Source organism: Mobula birostris, chromosome 30 (assembly GCF_030028105.1).
Source record: "Mobula birostris isolate sMobBir1 chromosome 30, sMobBir1.hap1, whole genome shotgun sequence".
Taxonomy (NCBI): domain Eukaryota; kingdom Metazoa; phylum Chordata; class Chondrichthyes; order Myliobatiformes; family Myliobatidae; genus Mobula; species Mobula birostris.
In genome coordinates this window covers 20,546,026-20,568,033 of record NC_092399.1, presented here as the reverse complement: position 1 = coordinate 20,568,033, position 22,008 = coordinate 20,546,026, and the positions used below count along the sequence as shown (strand labels likewise).

At 40.2% G+C, this 22,008-nt stretch overlaps 1 protein-coding gene across 1 annotated transcript in view; it reads left to right on the top strand.

Moving 5' to 3' along the window:
• Window positions 1-22,008, top strand: part of csmd2 (CUB and Sushi multiple domains 2) — a 689,393-nt gene that overhangs the window by 623,633 nt on the left and 43,752 nt on the right. The window contains exons 53-56 of the mRNA XM_072247323.1: window positions 492-668; window positions 2,064-2,243; window positions 7,546-7,719; window positions 21,256-21,429. Coding sequence (XP_072103424.1) covers window positions 492-668; window positions 2,064-2,243; window positions 7,546-7,719; window positions 21,256-21,429 — 705 coding nt within the window. The remainder of the gene's footprint in view (window positions 1-491; window positions 669-2,063; window positions 2,244-7,545; window positions 7,720-21,255; window positions 21,430-22,008) is intronic.

The window sequence follows — 22,008 nt, the reverse complement described above, 5'->3', positions numbered from 1 at the left end:
TCGACATTTTGGGCTGAGATCCTTCTTCAGGACTGAGAATGAAGGGAAGGGAATAAAAAAGGTTGGGGGGAGAGAAAGGTAGCTGGCTTAAAGGGTATTAGGTGAAGCCAAGTGGGTGGGAAAGGTCAAGGGCTGGAGAAGAAGGAATATGATAGAAGAGAAGCGTGGATACTGCACATCTTATTCTGAATGAAAAAGACCATTGGATAAACAAAAATTATGATTACAAGACCTGGGAGATAATGAAGCATATTATAATTGTATATTGTGCCGAGGTGAACATGTATATACATCAGTCAGCCGAGAAAAGGGGAATAGGGGCAAACAATGTATTAGTTTACATCAAACTGAAGTAAGTAGCTATTGCTGTCCTTTCCAGTTAATCATTTGAACTTTCAGAACAATACTAAAGAATTTGTCAGCTGGCCTATGATTGCCGATAGAAAATATTTGGAATGCATTCCATGTAATTTTCTTCTTACCATTCACAGCTGTCTCCTGTGGAAACCCTGGAACACCGAACAATGCCAGGATAGTGTATAGCAACAAGCTGGATTTTTCGAGTTCTATTACCTATGCCTGTCGGGAAGGCTACTATTCAACTGGTTTGTTGACCAGGCACTGTACAATGAATGGTACCTGGACCAGTGTCCCTCCACAATGCATAGGTCAGTTTCTTTTCTATGTCTATTTCAGATCCAGTAGCAGTGGCTATGGTGCAAAAATTAGTTTTGCTGGGTGACATTTTACATACTGTATGTAACATGTTGCATCTATAAGCACATTGTCTTGTCAGAGTTAAAGCACAGACAGAGTATATGACGTTCAGCAGAGAAAGCTTTTGCTCTAGCTGCCATCTTGGAAGGAATGATGTCATGGCTGGCCAAAACTTTTATAGCATCTGGGAAATGAAAAATAGATCCTTAAATGATACAGCTCAGCTTGATCTATTATAATCTTCAACCCAGGAGGAAGAAATCATTGGTCAAACAGAGTATTTTTGTCTGTACAGGATGGTAAATGTTTACAGGTAAGCTTCAGTAAACTGAATTGTGTTTTTCCAGAAATTCTAATATTGAAGGTTCTCAAATCTCAGCACAATATTGTCCAACAAGCCTTGGTTTAACTTATTTTCCTCATTTGTTTAAACATAGTACTTTTTATTCTTCCTTTTCCCAATATGTAATTTTTACTTCTTGTAAAGCATGAGAAGAAAACACGGGGAATACATTTCTCATTTATCATTTTCTGAAGGAGTTTGCTGAAAGCACTAAGTATTTTCTCTTCCAATTGATTTTCTGCATCTTCTCATCACATTTTTAAAACTTTAAATGCTTGTCTAATTTTTCCTTTTTTTTCAATTACTAGCTTAGTGCCGGCAGAGGGGAGGGTGTGCAGAATGAAATAGATTCTGAAGATTTTGAATTATCTCAATAAGATCTCCGGTCTTCCACAAGCTCTTAGGAAACAGATCAAGTTGCGACTCTTAGTTATAATATGCAAAAATTCTTTAAAGGTATGGTAGCGCAGTGGTGAGCACAACTCTTTACAGTACAGGCAACCCGGGTTCAATTCCCGCAACCGCCTGTAAGGAGATTATACGTTCTCTCCATGACTGAGTGGCTTCCCTCCCACAGTCCAAAGACATACCGGTTAGCTGTTAATCGGTCATTATAAATTGTCCTTTGATTAGTTTAGGATTAAATTGGGAGACTGCTGAACGGTGCAGCTGGAAGGGCCGATTCCATGCTGTATCTCAATAAATAAATAAGGTATCTCTACCTTCGGCCTCGCTGCAGAGGTATTATTGATTTTTTTTCTGTTATAACTCATAGTAATTTTGTGTCTTTCACTCTACTGCTGCAGCAAAACAACAAGTATCATGACATATGCCAGTGGTAATATTCCTGATTCTATTTCTGATTCTGATAAGGACTTCACTGTGTGACAATACATGTGAAGGTCATTGGTATATAGCAGCTAGAACAATACTACTTTAATACAGTGTAAAACAGCATAAACATGAAGAATTTATTGGGTATTACTGGATCTTTCCCTTACAGTGATTAATTGTGGTGATCCTGGATTGCCAGCAAATGGGATCAGACTGGGCAATGACTTCACCTACAATAAAACAGTAGTATTTCAGTGCGTGCCTGGCTACACGATGGATTCCATGAAGCATTCTGCCCTCACATGCACCAAAGACAGAAGCTGGAATGGAAGTAGGCCAATCTGCAGACGTAAGTCAATCAATTACGATGATATGCAAGGTAGAGTTGATGTTAATTGACTTGTGATTCTTTTTCTGTGTTTTAATAAAATCATTCATTATATATTTTGCTTCCACACTGAACTGTCCCCTTTAATTGTCTCAAGATTTTTTATATATTATATGTTGCATGCAAATTGTTTCAGCTCTAACTCTAATTAACAAACTGTCGGCATGTTGGGTTTTTGACCAAGGGACTTAAGTTGGACAGCCAAGATTATTTTCCATTGTTAAATGAGAGAGAATCTGAATGATCATTGTGAATCTACCTGCTTCATTCATTATTTTATTTATGTTGAAAAGTGAATAACATGAACAGAGGAGGCAGAAACAAAATTGGAGAAAACTGTTTAAATGAAAAAAAAACTGATTTTATGTTCCATAGAAGAAAAATGTGAGATGCTTGGGTTGCTTCTAGTCTGGTGTTAGTTACTGAGCAAAAGAATCACTTCATCATGTGCCCATTGAACATATCTAGATGCTATCATTTCACACCAGACCCTGACATTACTCTCACAGTTGCTTCAGTCTTGCACTTAACTCATGTAACAATCAATATAAATACACCTGTTAAAACTGATCTATTGTGAATAAGTATGAAGTATGTGACCTTAATCAGAATTTTCATTATAGAAGAACCTTTTTTAATTCTAGTAAAGGATATTTTGGGAAAATTTGAGTGGTGATAACAAAAGATTTGTTACCTAGCATTTTTAATTTACAAACATGTACCATGGTAAGTCAGGTGATGTCCTGTTAGCAGTCCATCATAGGAAAAGACCGCCCCTCCATTGAGCATATTTACAAAGAGGGATACCACAAGGACAAAGTAACCATTGTCAAGGAGCACCACCAACCAGGCCATGCTCCCTACTCGTTGATGCCACTGGGAAGGGAGTACAGGAGACTTAGATCCTGAACCACCAGATTCAGGAATATTTATTACTCTTCAACCATCAGGCTCCTAAACCAATGCTAATAATTTCACTCACCTCAGATCTGAACTAATTCCACAGCCTATGAACTTACTGTCATGGACTCATGTTCTCAGTGTTATTTAATTTACTTGCTTATTTATTATTATTTTGCTTTTGTATTTGCGCTGTTTCTCTTCTTTTGCACATTGGTTGATTGTCAGTCTTTGTGTGTAGTTCTTCATTGACTCTATTGTATTTATTTGTCCTACTGTGAATGCCTGCAAGAAAATGACTGTTGATACATACGTACTTTGATAATAAATTTACTTTGAACTTAACACCCTCTTTCCAAAGACATTGATTCAAATTCCATTAAAGTGGAGGGGAGGGATATTTAATTACAGTTAAAATTTAAAAATAGTAGTCTAAGGATTGAGGAGCAGGCAAGTGTAGAATATTTTTATATAAATCATCCTTTTGTCTTGGGGAGGAAAACTGCTAACCCTGCTCAGTCAGCTTTATATGTGTCTCACAACCCACAAGGTTCGATGGTTCAATTATTCAAGTTAATGTCAGATAATATATGTAACATACAACCTGAAAATCTTACTCTTCACAAACATCCGCGGAACAGAGAAAAAACTGAAAACTCCAAAGAATGAATGACAAAAAAAATGTTAGAACCCCAAAGCCCCACTCCCCCATCCCATGCACATACAGCAGCAAAGCATCAACCGTCCACTCCCCTTCCCCGCACCTATTCCAGCAAAAACGCATCAGCCCCCCCACCTCACTCCGCCCACCATGAAAGTAATAGCAAGGCCCCCAGAGACCATGATCTAGAGTCCATCATAAACTACTGTCCATCCCAACACTTCGACATCTCTACAGGCCCTCTCTCTTACTAATGAGGGAGAGGTATCGCTTCTGCTCACTATCTCAATGCACAGTTTTTAGCACCATATATTTCAGATTTCTCCTGACTCGAGAATCAGCAGACTCTCTTTCACCATCGAGAGAGAGGTCGCTTAAGTGCAGAGGCCTCCGACTGCTACTCCCACTGTCTCGATGTTTCAATCTCCCATTGAAATGGCCAGTTAGCAACTCAGCTCAACAGCATTTGCAGGGGGATAGTAAGAGCTACCTTTACCTACAGTGCACACATTCTTTGAAAATAATAAATACAATTCATATCCTGCCACTTTTGGCCTATTTTTCATATTTGTTCACAGGATATGGATGTGGAGATCATGCTGAAACCACAAAGAAGAATAATTAGGCCACAGCTAGAATATTACCAATCCAGTCACTGTATGACAGGAAGTATGTGGTAGCATGAGAGGGAATGAAATAAAGATCCAGGAAGATGTTCAGAGAGTTTCAGATGTAGCAATGAAGAAAGAACCATCAGTGTGAGGTAGATTCTTTCAATAGATTCCTTCAAAACATAACATACATAAGGGGGGGTTTATTTGAACCATATAAAATCACAAGATTCTCAAGAAGAAAAGGAGAAGGAATCTATTTCCCTTGGAAGAAATATCAGTAACTAGGAGAAATGGTAGAATGATTGGAGTGTAGTTGAGAAAATTGCTCTGTACCTAAGAAAGTTCAAAGTTGAAAGTAAAATTATTATCTAAGTACACATTCTACCTTGAGATTCATTTTCTTGCAGCTGTTTACAGTATCATCATTATGTGCTGTGTCGTATGCCTTGAGTAAACATGGTCTTTCCGTGACCATGATTATTCTTGGAAATTTTTTCTGCAGAAGGTGTTTGCCGTTGCCTTCTTCTGGGCAGTGTCTTCACAAGAGGGGTGACCCCAGCCACTGTTAATACTCTTCAGAGATTGTCTGCCTGGCATCAGTGCTCGCATAACCAGGATTTGTAATATGCACCAGATGCTCATACGACCATCTGCCACCTGCTCTCATGCCTTCACGTGACCCTGATCAGGGGTCGAAGCAGGTGCTACACCTTGCCCAAGGGTGACCTGCAGGCTAGCAGAGGGAAGGAGATCATTATATCTTCTTTGGTGAAGATAATAGTTCATGGAAAGCTATATAGAATGGCAAACTCCCCATGTGCAAAAGAGGACAAATCTTGCCAATAATACATATTTTTAAACGAAGTAAGTAAGTAATGCTGAGAACATGAGTTTGTTGGATCCTTGAAAGTGAGTCTATAGGTTATGCAGTCAGTTCAGCGTGGAGGTGAATGAGGGTGAATAATGTAAGAAATAGTAGGGTCTGGAACTAACTACTTGGAAGGATGGTGGAGCTGAAAACAAGTCCATGGTTTGAGAAATAGACAGTAGAATTGACCTAAATCACCCCATCTGTGGCCAGTATGAACATTGTGGCCAAACTGGCCTCCTGTGTTATAATTCATTTAATGAATTATAGAATTTTAAATTCCTCCACCTCTCTGGTGTAATTCATATTTGAGCATTTGGTGATGTGATTACTGTTTATCTGCTGCCCAAGTTTTGAACTTCAGAAATACCTCCACAGAGCTTCTGTTTCCTTTCCTTTAGGACCCTCTTAAAACCTACCTTTGACCAATTATCTAGTTCTCTGAGTTTCTGTGGCTCAGTGTCAAATATTGTTGGCTCACACTCTTACAACGTGCCTTGGGATTTTTTTTTTACTTTGCAAGAAGTACAATAAAAATGCATACTCTTTTTCTTTGAGACAAGATTTCTGAGAGGTATAAGTTCAGAATGCTGCTGTGAAATATAAATAGATGTGTTAAATCCACTGTTTGATCATTACTTTGTTATTGGCAAGGAATCTAACAAACGTGGCCAACTAATTGATAACCAGGATTTGGCTTATTGAATTGCATTGAACTATTTAGTGTTCTTTTAATTATCTTTGAGCATGTGCTACAGTCAAATGAAATTTACATTTTAATGGATTCACTTCATCAACAAATGCTACATCAGATCATTTTGCCCTGAGCAATTTTATGATCAACATCTGTTGTGCTTTTGCAGAGCCTTTTTTTAAAATCCATTTTCTGTATTGATGAGGATGTTGCACAAGAAAACAAATTGTCGGGTACTTTTATTCAGTAGTAATCTTTGTTTTTCCATATGTTTCATCCTTTGATTATTTGTGAGAAAGAATCAACACCGTTTTCCAATTTATGTTGACAGTGACCAGCTCTGGTTCTGACCAATAGTTTATAATGTTGAGTGGCCAAGTGGCCAGATTAATTGGCCATTGAGAATATTAAGTCAGACATGAACAATTAGGCAGATAGGTTAAGGAATGAGTTTCCCCTTAATGCATATCGATTCGTAAGCTTTGAAAAATTAAATGATGTGAGTGGGACAGGTACTCATCTTGCAAGTTTTCTGTGAATGTGAGATTTATTTTTCTAAGCCAGACTAATGATCACCCTTAATAGCATCTGACTATCAGTCAAAAGACTAAGTATAAAAGCGAAGTTCAATTTTGTGTAGTTTAGTGTGCTTTATCCTCTGTGGCAAAATAATGCACTGAAGGAGGATTTAGTGCTAAGATACTGGGGTAGAGGTCTGTCTTTGATGCAAAGCACAAAATAATTGCTCGTGAAAGGATTGTTCATTTTTGTCCCCTCTCAATATTCTGTTCCACCATATATGTTTAACGCTAGCAATAAAAGATGAATTTCGACCCCAGTTAGTCATAGAAATTCGAACAATAAAGAAGAGTATATTAAAGAACATAGAACATAAAGAACTACAGAAGAGGGACAGGCTCTTTGGCTCATGATGACTTCATTGTACATGATACCAAATGAAACTAATCCCTCCTGCCTGTACAAGATCCACATCCCTCTATTCCCTTGTATGCTTTTGTTGCTCTCTATAAACCTTATAGTGGCCACTAATATATCAACTTCCATTGCCACCGCTGGCATGAACCACTCTCTGTGTAATAAAACTTACCCCACACATCTGCTTTATACTCTCCCCTCTCACCTTAAAGCTAGGCCCTCTCATATTCAACATTTCCATCTTAGGAAAAACATCCTGGCTGCCTTACCTACCTACACCACTCATAGTTTTATGATCTTCCATCAGTAGTTCCAAATTTTTAAAATTAGGTTCTCAACACAATTCCCATTTTTGTCCATTTGCCAAATAGAGTAGTATAATTTAAATTAAAATAGCCCATTTGAAAGTCCATGATTTTTCCTTTTTGTGCCAGAGTTAAGTTCTCACCCAAAGCACATCATTTCTTGGAAATCACTCTCCTTCACTGCTGTTTTAACTGTGAAGTGAATGCTGACAGTGGAGTGAGATTGGCTGCAATTATTGTTGTACTGGAGCTGTTGGATTTCTCATCATCTCTGTCCTTTTGCAGCTATCAAATGCCAACCTCCCCCTAGAGTCCTCAATGGAATGGCTGTGGGATCAGACTTCAGCTGGGGAGCCAGCATCAGCTATGCCTGCTCTGAAGGATACCAGCTCTCTCTACCCGCTGTGCTTACCTGTGAGGGGAATGGGACATGGAATGGGGAAGTTCCGCAGTGCTTTCGTAAGTATGTCCAGGCATGTGGAGCTTCACTCATGTATCGTATCAAGGAACTCAACACAATAAATAGATGAATGAACTGATAAAACAAATTGGTTCATTCATAAAAATCAAGGTGCATTTTGATGAATGTTTAATGCTTATTATATGAAAAATCTCTACCAGGAAAAATTTATTTTAGTACTTGGAATCTCCTTCAATCAGGCAAATAAATATTGAAGATGAATTAATATTTTAAAAATAACCAGGAATCACAGAGCAGCTTACAACTAAAACATTGTAGTTAATGTTCTAATATAGGAATTATAATAACCAGTTTGCTTGTGCCAAGATAACACAAATAGAAAGGTCCCATAAAAAGATTACAAATACGTTGAATTACCAGTTTGATATGTTAAGATGAAAGACCAAGTGAATGAATCTCCAGGTTAAATCATCACATTTTATTTCCTTGATGTTGGGTGAGAAACTAATGTTGGCTAGTTTTCGAATCTTTGATGATGATGTGAATAGACAAGGAGACACACAGCTTAATGGCTAATCTATAACGCTTCCAACGTAAACACTTTCAGAACATCACTAATACATTTAAAAACTATTTGTTCAAATCCACGCGTGAGATTTGAACCCACAACTTTGTGCTTTGAAGAAATAAATCCTTCTATTGAAGCACACGCTGCCTGATTTTCACATTTCACTTTCTTATTTGTGCTTGTTGGGGTCTAATCATTAATGTTGCCCCAATTTTCCCTCACACCACCACCCCCCAAACTTACTCTCTTAATTTCTGAGCCACTCAGCTCCTTGAGTCCTTCCAACATCTTTGATCACTGACAAAATAAAATGTATCATAGGTGGTGACTAGGCTATATTCAGAATAAAGTGAGGCCCTGTACATAACGACTCAAATGGGCTTCTGACAGATCATGCTATCAAAGGTGTGTAGATCTAAAATGTGCAGTGGAGGGTATATTAACTTGTTGCATCAAAGCTTGGTATGGAAATACCAACGCCCTTAAATAGACAAGCTGACAAAAAGTAGTGGATACAGTCCAGTCCATCATAGGTAAAGCCCTCCCCACCACTGAGCACATCTACATGGAGCGCTATCATAGGAAAGCAGCATCCATCATCAAGAACTCCCACTATCTAGTTCATGTTCTCTTCTTGCTGCTGCCATCAGGAAGAAGGTACCGGAGCCTCAGGACTTGCACCACCAGTTTCCGGAACCGTAACTACCCCTCAACCATCAGGGTTTTGAACCAAAGGGGATAACTTCACTCAACTTCACTTGCCCCATCATTGAAATGTTCACATAACCTATGGACTTTTTCTCGAGGATTCTGCAACTCATTTTCTTGATATTTATTGCTTATTTATTTGTTATTATTATTTTGAGTTTTTTTCTCTCATTTTGTATTTGCAAGTTTGTTGTCTTTTGTACATTTGTTGTTTGTCCATCCTGTTGGAGGTGGTCTTTCATTGATTCTATTGTGTTTCTCGTATCTACTGTGTATGCCTGTAAGAAAAAGAATCTCAGGGCCATATTGTGACATGAAGTCAAATTGCTTAATTATCATTTAAAACATACATAGATACAGCTGAATGAGGCAGTGTTCTTCTGAGTCCAAGGTGCAAAGTATTCAAAATAGCAAGTAACATGATTCAAAACAGCGAGCAAAGAAGCGTATTCACTTGAAATAAAACATATATATAGTCCAAGATCTTGAGCGACAATGTTGGCAATCAATGATGCAGTTTGCTGGCTCTGTGCAGGCCATGCAATCCAGCCTGTTATTCCACCGCTCCAACATCGGAGGGCAGCACTGATCAGAGTGGCCAGGCCCCTGCCGAGAGTGGTGCACGTTGTAACGCTTCCGCATCTTCTAACTAGTCTGCAATAGCAGGCAAGCCCGAGGTTTGACGTCTAATCTTCACTACAACTAAGGCTGCACAGCTCTCACGTTGTCTGTCCCACCATCAGACGAGGGAAACAGGCCTGCTGAAACTTACGTTAATACTGTCCAACAAAGTCTTGCGATCGTAAGTGAAATGTCTGAGACAATCTCCCACGGTTACACTGCACCAACTTCAATGCTTCCGAAAAGCAGGCAGCAGCATGTTCTGCAGTCTGGCCAGCTCCTCTGTATCCAGACTGGCTTCTCCGTCATCCCAACGGGCTCCTCTGATATTCTGATATCCCGACGGGCTCCTCCGATATCCCGACCAGCTCCTTCTCCAAAATCCCAGCTGGGCCCTTGGACACCTAAGCCAGCTCTGCTGCCGACACCAGTCCCTGCTACTCTGAACAATGAGCAGCTCACTAATGGAGTAGCCCTGTGGTACCCAAAGTTCTTGGAGTAGAATTGTCCTAGGATTGTAAAAAAACACATTTTACAAAGAAAATTAGCATCTTTGGTTCATAAGCACTGCCATGTTACCAGAAGATCAAAAACATATGCATACTTTGATAATAATTTTACTTTGAAGTTTAAACTTTGAAGCTTTGATATTTAAGTATAAAACATTTAAGTATTCATGATAATAAGCCTACTAACATGTTTCCATTTAGAAATTAAAATGTGATCAGTTTTTAACTTAAATTTTTTCACCTTCAGGAATATCTAAGTTTACTGTCCGATAACAATAGTTGAATAATGAAGTGCAAAATAAGATGATATATAAATGATGCAGTATTGTATAATTTCTTGGAAGTTGAGTAGGGTTTCTTTTCTTTGTTAAATCCATGTTTTTTTTTCCCCTCATCTCAAGAGTAACATTAACATTGTTGGACAGCAACATTATGCATTCACATCACAGAAGGAAACATCTGCGCACCAGAATAAAGTTTCCAAGCAGTGAATTCCAAAGTGACTGGATGCTTTGAAATGCTCAGAAGTCATCCAGAATGGCTAATGATTAATTAAACCAAGTTTTTAAAAGAAAGTGTACCTTTCAATGAAACTTCCAGTTTCCCCTTTTGCTTTTCATGTTCCCTGCCATGTGGTAGATTGCATTTAAGCACTGAGTACATTTTCACTCATTGACATTGGATTATTGTTAGAGATCCAACAGTAATGCTGTTACACTGGTTGCCTCTGACCTACTCACTCTTCCCTTGCACATCAGTTGCCAAGCCTCAAATCATGAGCCCAACTGAATTACATTTCAACCAAGCGGCTATTGATGGAAAGAAGTTTACTTTTGCCACAGGAGATAAAGATACCTCATCTAATGGTCCATTGTAAATACCGCCCAGCTTTCTCATGAGGCACAACAGACTGATTCTTAGCTCCTCCTCCTTATATCACCTCTAACCCTGGTCTCAGTGAGGATTTGCAATACTGAGAATTGCTGAAGTAACTTTGAACTGTAGTGAGAGTGAGAAAGTGGAGGAAAAAGCATATCCTTGTAGTGGAGTCAGGAATGTCAGCCATTGGTGGGTATATATGCATGTCAGTGCTTTAAAAAGCACTGAGCATAATTTTTGCCATTAGAATCTAATTTCTATTGGTATGAAGGATAAGCATTTCTACCACTGTTTTTTGTTGTTTATTGGTTTCTGCTCCAGGTTAATATATTTCAGGAGCACAGAAACTCCACATGATGCATATGATATTTAGCCATTCTGTAGATCTGTGATCTTATGACATAATTGCTCAGCTAAATGCAGATTTCAAAGTGAAATATGTTATCAATTGACATAGAACCATAGAACATTACAGCACAGAAACAGGCCTTTTGGCCCTTCTTGGCATGTGCCAAACAATTTTTCGGCCTCGTCCCACAGTCCTGCACCTGGACCATATCCCTCCGTACACCTCCCATCCATATACCTGTCCAAGTTTTTCTTAAATGTTAAAAGTGAGCCCGCATTTACCACTTCATTTGGCAGCTCATTCCACACTCCCACTGCTCTCTGTGTGAAGAAGCCCCCTCTAATGTTCCCTTTAAACTTTTCCCCCTTCACCCTTAACCCATGCCCTCTGTTTTTTTCTCCCCTTGCCTCAGTGGAAGAAGCCTGCTTGCATTCACTCTATCTATACCCACTATAATTTTATATACCTCTATCAAATCTCCCCTCATTCTTCTACGCTCCAGGGAATAAAGTCCTAACCTATACAACCTTTCTCATGTATGTACTCTGATAATAAATGTTACGTTGAACTTTGAACTTTGCTGAACAGCAGGGACTGAATGTGTATTGATCAGTCATGGTTCATCCCTTTGTTTGCATCAGACCAACACGGCGGTCCAACATTTTTTTAATATATTGTCTTTGATTTAATTTTCCAGAGTTTTTCTTTAGAAATTCCCATCACTTGACACAAATGTTTTGCTGTTTTTTTTATGCCAATACTTGACCAGATTTTTTTTTAAATGTTGTGTACTTGGCTTAACCGGCCAGTGGCGCAGTGACATCAGCGCTGGACTCCGGAGAGAAGTTCCCCGAGTTCGAACCCAGTCGGGCCGCTCCCGGGCACGTTTTCCACCCGTGCCGGGTTGAGTGTCGAGCTCGCAACTCGGTCTCATAAAAAAAAACTGTGCTGCGAGAAGGATGTGGGGAACCATTCACAGAATCTTTCCTCCAAGACAACCACTTGAAAAAGTGGTCACCGAGGCTCTGGCAGAGTATGGGACAAAAAAAAAGTACTTGGCTTATTTATACCTCTGACCGATATCTCCTTTTAACCATAGAAACTACAGCACAGAAACAGGCCTTCTGGCCCTTCTTGGCTGTACCAAACCATTTTCTGCCTAGTCCCACTGACCTGCACACGGACCATATCCCTCCATACACTTCCCATTCATGTATCTGTCCAATTTATTCTTAAATGTTAAAAAAGAACCCGCATTTACCACCTCGTCTGGCAGCTCATTCCATACTCCCACCACTCTCTGTGTGAAGAAGCCCCCCCTAGTGTTCCCTTTAAACTTTTCCCCCCTCACCCTTAACCCATGTCCTCTGGTTTTTTCTCCCCTTGCCTCAGTGGAAAAAGCCTGCTTGCATTTACTCTATCTATACCCATCATAATTTTATATACCTCTATCAAATCTCCCCTCATTCTTTTACGCTCCAGGGAATAAAGTCCTAACCTATTCAACCTTTCTCTGTAACTGAGTTTCTCAAGTCCCAGCAACATCCTTGTAAACCTTCTCTGCACTCTTTCAACCTTATTTATATCCTTCCTGTAATTTGGTGACCAAAACTGAACACATTACTCCAGATTCGGCCTCACCAATGCCTTATACAACCTCATCATAACACTCCAGCTCTTATACTCAATACTTTGATTAATAAAGGCCAATGTACCAAAAGCTCTCTTTACGACCCTATCTACCTGTGACGCCACTTTTAGGGAATTTTGTATCTGTATTCCGAGATCCCTCTGTTCCATTGCACTCCTCAGTGCCTTACCATTAACCCTGTATGTTCTATGTTGGTTTGTCCTTCCAACGTGCAATACCTCACACTTGTCAGTATTAAACTCCATCTGCCATTTTTCAGCCCACTTTTCCAGATGGTCCAAGTCCCTCTGCAGGCTCTGAAAACCTTCCTCACTGTCTACTACACCTCCAATCTTTGTATCATCAGCAAACTTGCTGATCCAATTTACCACATTATCATCCAGATCATTGACATAGATGACAAATAACAATGGACCCAGCACTGATCCCCGTGGCACACCACTAGTCACAGGCCTCCACTCAGAGAAGCAATTCTCTACCACCACTCTCTGGCTTCTTCCATCGAGCCAATGTCTAATCCAATTTACCACCTCTCCATGTATACCTAGCGACTGAATTTTCCTAACTAACCTCCCATGCGGGACCTTGTCAAAGGCCTTACTGAAGTCCATGTAGACAATATCCACTGCCTTCCCTTCATCCACTTTCCTGGTAACCTCCTCGAAAAACTCAATAGATTGGTCAAACATGACCTACCACGCACAAAGCAATGTTGACTCTCCCTAATAAGTCCCAGTCTATCCAAATGCTTGTAGATTCTGTCTCTTAGTACTCCCTCCAATAACTTACCTACTACCGCTGTTAAACTTACTGGCCTATAATTTCTCGGATTACTTTTCGATCCTTTTTTAAACAACGGAACAACATGAGCCACTCTCCAATCCTCCGGCACCTCACCTGTAGACAACGACACTTTAAATATTTCAGCCACGGCCCCTGCAATTACAACACTAGTCTCCTTCAAGGTCCGAGGGAACACCCTGTCAGGTCCCGGGGATTTATCCACTTTAATTTTCCTCAAGACAGCAAGGACCTCCTCCTTTTTGATCTGTACAGTTTCCATGATCTCACTACTTGTTTCCCTTAATTCCATAGACTTCATGCCAGTTTCCTTGGTAAACACAGACGCAAAAAACCTATTTAAGATCTCCCCCATTTCCTTTGGTTCCACACATAGCCGACCACTCTGATCTTCAAGAGGACCAATTTTATCCCTTACAATCCTTTTGCTCTTAATATACCTATAAAGGCTCTTTGGATTATCCTTCACTTTGACTGCCAAGGCAACCTCATGTCTTCTTTTAGCCCTCCTGATTTCTTTCTTAAGTATTTTCTTGCACTTCTTATACTCTTCAAGCACCTTATTTACTCCTTGCTTCCTATACACGTCATACAACTGCCTCTTCTTCTTTATCAGAGTTGCAATATCCCTTGAGAACCAAGGTTCCTTATTCTTATTCACCTTGCCTTTAATCCTGACAGGAACATACAAATTCTGCACTCTCAAAATTTCCCCGTTGAAGGCTTCCCACCTACCGATCACATCCATGCCAGAGAACAACCTGTCCCAATCCACGCTTTCTAGATCCTTTCTCATTTCTTCAAATTTTGAATTGAACTGGCTTTATTTGAACCTTACAGCATCCATGAAATATGGTTAAGGGTACTTAAACTGATGAAACTGTTGTCAGGAACAGATTTGAAAGTTCTAAAGATGCCCTATCTAGTTAGTTCCCATAGTTTCAAGATATGAGTGAAAAGAATAACTGCTCAAATTTATCAACAGATCTCTCTATGGTATAAATATTGTATTCATCATTTACTTACCTAAAATTATTTGGACAGCATCTATAGTAAAGTGCAGAAGAAGGATCTTGGCCCGAAGTGTCGACTCTTTATTCATTTCCATAGATGCTGCCTGACCTGTTGAGTTCCTCCAGCATTTTGTGTATACTATTTTGGATTTCCAGCATCTGCAGAACTTCTCGTGTTTATGGTCTAGAGTAAAAATCTCTCCACAATATTATCATTATACCAGCTGACGAATATTCAATACAATTTACTCTATTAAAACTTATTTGCTGTAGGGGGATTCCCATAAAATAAGAAAAACTGCAGGAATATGCACGATAGGACTTAAAGCCAAAGACAATTACAGAAGCTTTCTTGTTATTAACCTGGGTTCACTGTCAGAAAGATTTGCAGTGAACATTTTCAAACCAAGGACCTAAACCTCACTTATGAAGAATAGCATAATATAAGCGATTTCTGAGAGTAAGGGATCAGCAAATAACAAAGATGTAACATGGGTCTCATTGAGGAATGACAAAACCATAATCTGAAAAGCAACATACAAAACAAAGTCAGAGTCAAAGTCAAGTTTACTGTGATATGCATAAGTACATTGTGCAGTGCTACAATCAGAAGCATATAACAGCATCACCAGCACATAGTATCTTAGAGTCATAGAAAAGTACATCATAGAAACAGGCCATTTGCCCCTTTAGTCTATGCCGAGCCACTTAAACTGCCTACTCCCATCGACCTGCTCCGGGACCACAGACCCCGACACCTCTACTATCCATGTACCTGTCCAAACTTCTCTCAAATCTTCTTTGCATCATTCACAAGAAAAGTATAAATTAAATGTAATAATTACTTTTACAAGTAAGAACACAATTAGAACAGAATAAAATAGTCATAAGACTGTAGATGATTAAAGTCTGAAAGAAAAACGTGCTGGAAACATTCAGCAAGTCAGACAGCACCTATCAAGCATGCATGTGAATTAATATCAGCAATTTCACTCAGAATCCAGAGCAACAATAATGACATAGGTAAAACAAAAACTTTATTTAAGACACAACGGCGGCTCTGATAGAAGGTTTTTTTGTTGGGGGGATGATTATATCTCAGTCTGTTCCATTATTCACTCTTGGAGGTACGGGCAGTTACTGAACTTCTAAATATCAGCGCAGTTACTTCAAGCATGAGTTGAAAAGTTCAAATAATAAATAAAGACATCCGTTAGTCTTGTGAGACCATAGATCTGTGCCTGGAAAGTCTTCACTCTCCAGGGCACAGGCCTAGGCAAGGTTGTTTGGAAGACCAGCAGTTGCCCATGCTGCAAGTCTCCCCTCTCCACAACACCAATGTTGTCCAAGGGAAGGGCATTAGGACCCATACAGCTTGGCACCAGTGCAGTGTCGTTGCAGAACAATGTGTGATTAAGTGCCTTGCTCAAGGACACAACACGTTCCCTCGGCTGGGGCTCGAACTCACGACCTTCAGGTAGCTAGTCCAATGCCTTAACCACTTGGCCACGTGCTCAAAATAGATTTATTATCAAAGTACTGAGTTGGACAATCCACACCAAGGGTGCGTGAAAAGTGCTGCTTTTTAATCACAACAGCAATTGAGGTTTCAAAAGCAAGAGTTTTGCAGCTCTTTTTTTCTGATTTGAGGAGTGACCAATCAGCAAAAGGGATTCGTTAGAAAAGGCCAATAAGAATAATTCAAGTTCAAGTGGAGCGGCCATTCATTTAGAGTATGCAAGTATTTAGTGTGGCTTAGGAAATGGCAGATGAACTGAATAAGTATTTTGCATCATTCTTCACTGTAGAAGCAGAATGATGGAAGTTCCAGGTGTCAGTGGTCATAAAGTGTGCAAAGTTACCATTACTAGGGAGAAGGTTCTTAGGAAACTGAAAGGTCAGAAGATAAATAAGTCACCTGGCACAGATGGTATACACCCCAGCATTCTGAATGAGGTGGCTTAAGAGTTTGTGGAGGCATTAGTAATGATCATTCAAGAATCACTAGATTCTGGAATGGTTCCAGAAGACTGGAAATTTGCAAATACCACTCCACTCTCCAATAAGGGAGAAGTCAGAAGAAAGGAAATTATAGGCCGGTTAGTCTGACCTCAGTGGTTGGAAAGATGTTAGAGTCGATTGTTAAGGGTGTGGTTTCAGCGTACTTGGAGGCACATGATAAAATAGGTCGTAGTCCGTATAGTTTCCTCAAGGGAAAATCTTACCTAACAAATCTGTTGGAATACTTTGAAGGAACAGCAAGCAGGGTAGACAAAGAAGATTTGGTTGATGTTGTGTACTTGGATTTTCAAAAGCTTTTTGACAAGGTGCCACATGAGGCTGCTTAACAAGCTACAAGCCCATGGTATTACAGGAAAGAGTCTAGCACAGATGAAGCAGTGGCTGCTTGGTAGGAGACAAAAGAGTAAGAATAAAGGGGGCCTTTTCTTGTTGGCTGCCGGTGACTAGTGGTGCTCCACAGGAGTCTGTGTTGGGACTAATTCTTTTTACATTATATGCCAATGATTTAGATGATGCATCGACGGCTTTGCTGCAAATTGGCAGATGATACGAAGATAGGTGGAGATGCAGGTAGTTTTGAGGAAGTACGGAGACCACAGAAGGACTTAGACAGATTAGGAGAATGGGCAAAGAAATGGCAGATGGAATAGTGTCGAGAAGTGTATGGTCATGCACTTTGGTAGAAGAAATGCAAAGGTTGACTATTTTCTAAATGGACAGAAAATACTAAACTCTGAGGTGCAAAGGCATTTGGGAGTCCTTGCACAGGATTCCCTAAAGGTCAATTTGCAGGTTAAATCTGTGGTGAGGAAAACAAATGCGATGTTAGCATTCATTTCAAAAGGGCTAGAGTACAAAAGCGAAGATCTAATATTGAGACTTTAAAAAGCACTGCTGAAGCATCACTTGGAGTACTGTGAGTAGTGATGGGTCCCTCATCTTAGAAAGGATGTGATTTAACTGGAGAGGGTTCAAAGGAGGTTCACGAAAATTATTCCATGATTAAACAGCTTGTCATATGAAGACTGCGTGATGGCTTTGGGCCTGTTTTCACTGTAATTCAGAAGAATGAGGAGTGACCTAATTGAAACCTATCAAATAATGAAAGGCCATGATTCAGTGGATGTGGAGAGGGTGTTTCCTATAGTGGGAGAGTCTAAAACCAGTGGACACAGCTTCAGAATAGAGGGGCGCCCTTTTAAAATGGAGATGAGGAGGAATTTCTTTAGCCAGAGAGTGGAGAATATGCAAAATTCATTGCCACAGGCATCTGTGAAGGCCGTCTTTACAGTATATATATTTGAGTCAGAGGTTGATAGATTCTTGATTGGTCATGGTATTAAGGGAACAGTGGGGTAGACTGGAGATTGTGGCTGAGAGGTAAAATAGCTGATCAGACTCAATGACTAATTCTCCTATAATATCTTATGGTCTTACATATATGGCACCATATACAACCCACAGATTAATTCTCTTGTGGGCATCCACAGTAAATACAAAGAGAAAAGAAATAACAACTATAATAGTAGTAATTAAGCACTAAATCTCAAGAATATGAGATGAGTCCTTGAAAGTGAGTCCATAGGTTGTGGGAACAGATCATTGTTGGGGTGAGTGAAGTTGAGTGAAGTTATCCCATTTAGTCAAAAGCCTGCTGGTTGAGGGGTAATAACTGTTTGGGACTTGAGACTCCTGTACCTCCTTCCTGATGGCAGCAGCTAGAAAATAACATGGGGTCATTAATGATGGATGCTGCTTTCCTTGCAACAGCACTCGCTGCAGATGTGCTCACTGGTGGGGAGGGCTTTACCCACAATGAACTGGACTACGCTCAGTACTTTTTGTAGGCTTTTCATTCAAGGGCATTGGTGTATCCATAGCAGGCCGTGATGCAACTAGTCAATATACTCGACACCACACTTTGGTACAAGTTTATCAGTGTTTTAAACGACATGTCAAATCCTTGCAAACTTCTAAGAAAGTGGAGGTGCTACTATGCTATCTGTATGGTGCTGTCTTTGTAATTGCATTTACATACTGGTCCCAGGGCAAATCCTGTGAAATGATAACACCAAAGATTTTAAAGTTGTTGACCCTCTCGAGCTCTGATTCCCCAAAGAGGACTGGGTTTTGGACCTCTGGTTTCCTCCTCCTGTAGTCAATACTCAGTTCCTTTGTCTTGCTGACATTGAGTGAGAGGTTATTGTTGCGCAGCCAGATTTTCAGTGTCTCTCCAATATGCTGATTTAACATCACCTGTGATTTGGCCAACAACAATGGAGCCATCAGCAAACTTAAGTGTGGCATTGCAACTGTGCTTAGCCTCACAATCTTAAGTATAAAGTGAGCAGAGCAGGGGGCTAAACACACAGCCTTGCGGTTCACCTGCACTGATGGCGATTGTGGAGGATATGTTGTTCCCAGTCCGAAATGACTGAGGTCTGAAAGTGAGGAAATCGGAGAACTGTTGCACAAGGAGGTATTGTGGCCTTGTGCTGGGAGTTTATTAATTACAGTTTGTAGCTTTGAGGCGATGATAGTATTGAATGCCAAGCCAAAGCTATGTCAATGAAGAGCATCCTGTTGCATGCACCATCACTGTCCAGACATGCCAGGGTACAGTGAGGAGCCAATGAAAAAGCATCTGCTGTTAACCTTTGAATTGAATTGACTTTATTTCTTACATCCTTCACATACATGAGGAGTAAAAATCTTTACATTATATCTCAGTCTAAATGTGCAATGTGCAATCATAGTTATTTATAATAATTTATAATAAATAGAACAGTCAATGTAACATAGAAATACACTCAAGTGAGCATAGGCTAATCAGTCTGATGGCCTGGTGGAAGAAACTGTCCCGGAGCCTCTTGATCCTGGCTATTATGCTGCAGTACTCTTTCTCAGATGGTAGCCGATGGAATAGATTGTGGTTGGGGTGACTCGGGTCCCCAAGGATCCTTCAGGTCCTTTTTTCACACCTGTCTTTGTAAATGTCCTGAATCATGGGAAGTTCACAATTACAGATGCGATGGGTTATCCGCACCACTCTCTGCAGAATCCTGCAATACAGTTCCCATACCAGGCAGTGATGCACCAGTCAGGATGCTCTCAATTGTACCCCTGTAGAAAGTTCTTAGGATCTGGGGGCCCATACCAAACTTCCTCAACTGTCTCAGGTGAAAGACGCACTGTTGTGCTTTTTTCACCACACAGCTGGTGTGTATAGACCACGTGAGGTCCTCGGTGATGTGGATCCCAAGGAACCTAATGCTGTTTACCTTCTCAACCCCAGATCCATTAATGTCAATAGGGGTTAGCCCATCTCCATTCCTCCTGTAATCCAAAACCAGCTCCTTTGTTTTTGCAACATTGAGGGAGAGGTTGTTTCCTTGACGCTACTGTGTCAGAGAGATAACTTCTTCCCTGTAGGCCACCTCGTTATTGTTTGAGATTAGGCCAATTAATGAGTGTTGTTGGCAAATTTAATTAGCAGATTAGAGCTATGGGTGGCAACACAGTCTTGAGTATACAGGGAGTAAAGGAGGGAACTTAGTACTAATCCCCCTCAGTACACAGTCAGAGGGGTGGAGGTGAGGGAGTCCACTCTTACCACCTGCTGGCCATCTAACAGGAAGTCCAGGATCCATTGCACAAGGCAGGGTTAAGGCAAACCTGTTGAGATGGTAGGCAAATTAGAGCAGGTCAAAGTTGCTCATCAAGCAGGAGTTGGTCTGTTTCATCACCAGCCTCTCAAAGTGCTTTATCACAGTGGATGTAAATGCTACTAGATGATAGTCCTTGAGGAAGCTTGCCACATTCTTATTAGGCACTGGTAAAATCGAAGCTTGCTTGAAGTAGGTGGGTGCCTCAGACTGTTGAAGTAAAGGGAGTTGACACAGTCAACTGTTACCTTACTTTGTAAATCCTTCCTTCTGGCATGTTCTGTCCGTCAACACTCAACACTTCCTGTCAATGTTCTGTCGCAAAACTAGAATAAAAAATGGTGTCCAAGAACAAATATTGTCCGTGGATCAATATCACATATAACACATTTTAGAGGTTAAGCTAAAATGAATTGAATGTCTGTTGTTAAATGTTTCATACTTGATGCAACACAATCACTACACTGCCTAAGGCGCCAAAAATAGAATACTGGGAAGGATATGTTTGACAAATCCTTACAATGGGATTAGCGTAAACGGCAGTTCTGTGCATTGGTGGAAGTTCCTTATCTGAAGTGCAATGTGTGCATCTCATTTCACTGGCTTGCACAAAACCTTTATTGATCCTGAACAACCCCCAGTAAATTAATACTTTAGACTGATCTTTACAAGCCCAACTAAGAACAAATAGTGGCCTGATGTACAGTCTACAAATTGAACAAGTAAGTTCTAGTTTTCTTTTTCTGTGCATTAACGTCTGTGTCTCATCCAATGCTCTGCTGTTCTAGCTGTGTTCTGTGGCGATCCAGGAACCCCAGCTCAAGGAAGGCGAGAAGAACAAGGATTTACATATAAATCTGCTGTCTTCTTCATCTGTAATCCACCACTGGTATTAGTGGGTTCATCACGAAGATTTTGCCAGTCTGACGGCATGTGGAGTGGAACCCAGCCAACATGTATAGGTAATGTTTCCTTGCAAAAATACCATTTCGTGTCAGATTCACCTGGAGGATCAAGAGCATTAAAATTGTGATACCGGCAAAAAGAGATGTTAAATAAATCTGCAAACTTTCTTTCCCTTCTCACCTATAAATCCCTTCAACTCTTTTGCTCAAGACAGTGTATTGAAAGCATGTCTCAATTATTTCCACTGTCAATCAGCCATGCGGCTGCCACCAATCTCCAATATTATGATTTACTTTATGTTTTCCTACGTCCAACTTCCATAGCCATTAGTGATTCACTAGAATGACCAATTCCTCATCTGATCCTTGAAATGCCCTTCCTTCTCAACAGAGAGGTTCTTTGCCTTCATTGGGTGCTTTCCTCTGAGGAATTATGCCAAAGACCAGTTTTCAGTGAGCCAGTATGTCATAGTCATAGTCATAGTCATACTTTATTGATCCTGGGGGAAATTGGTTTTCGTTACACTTGTACCATAAATAGTTAAATAGTAATGGCTCAGGGTGTCTGACCCTCCAAGCGAGGAGTTGTAAAGTTTGATGGCCACAGGCAGGAATGACTTCCTATGATGCTCTGTG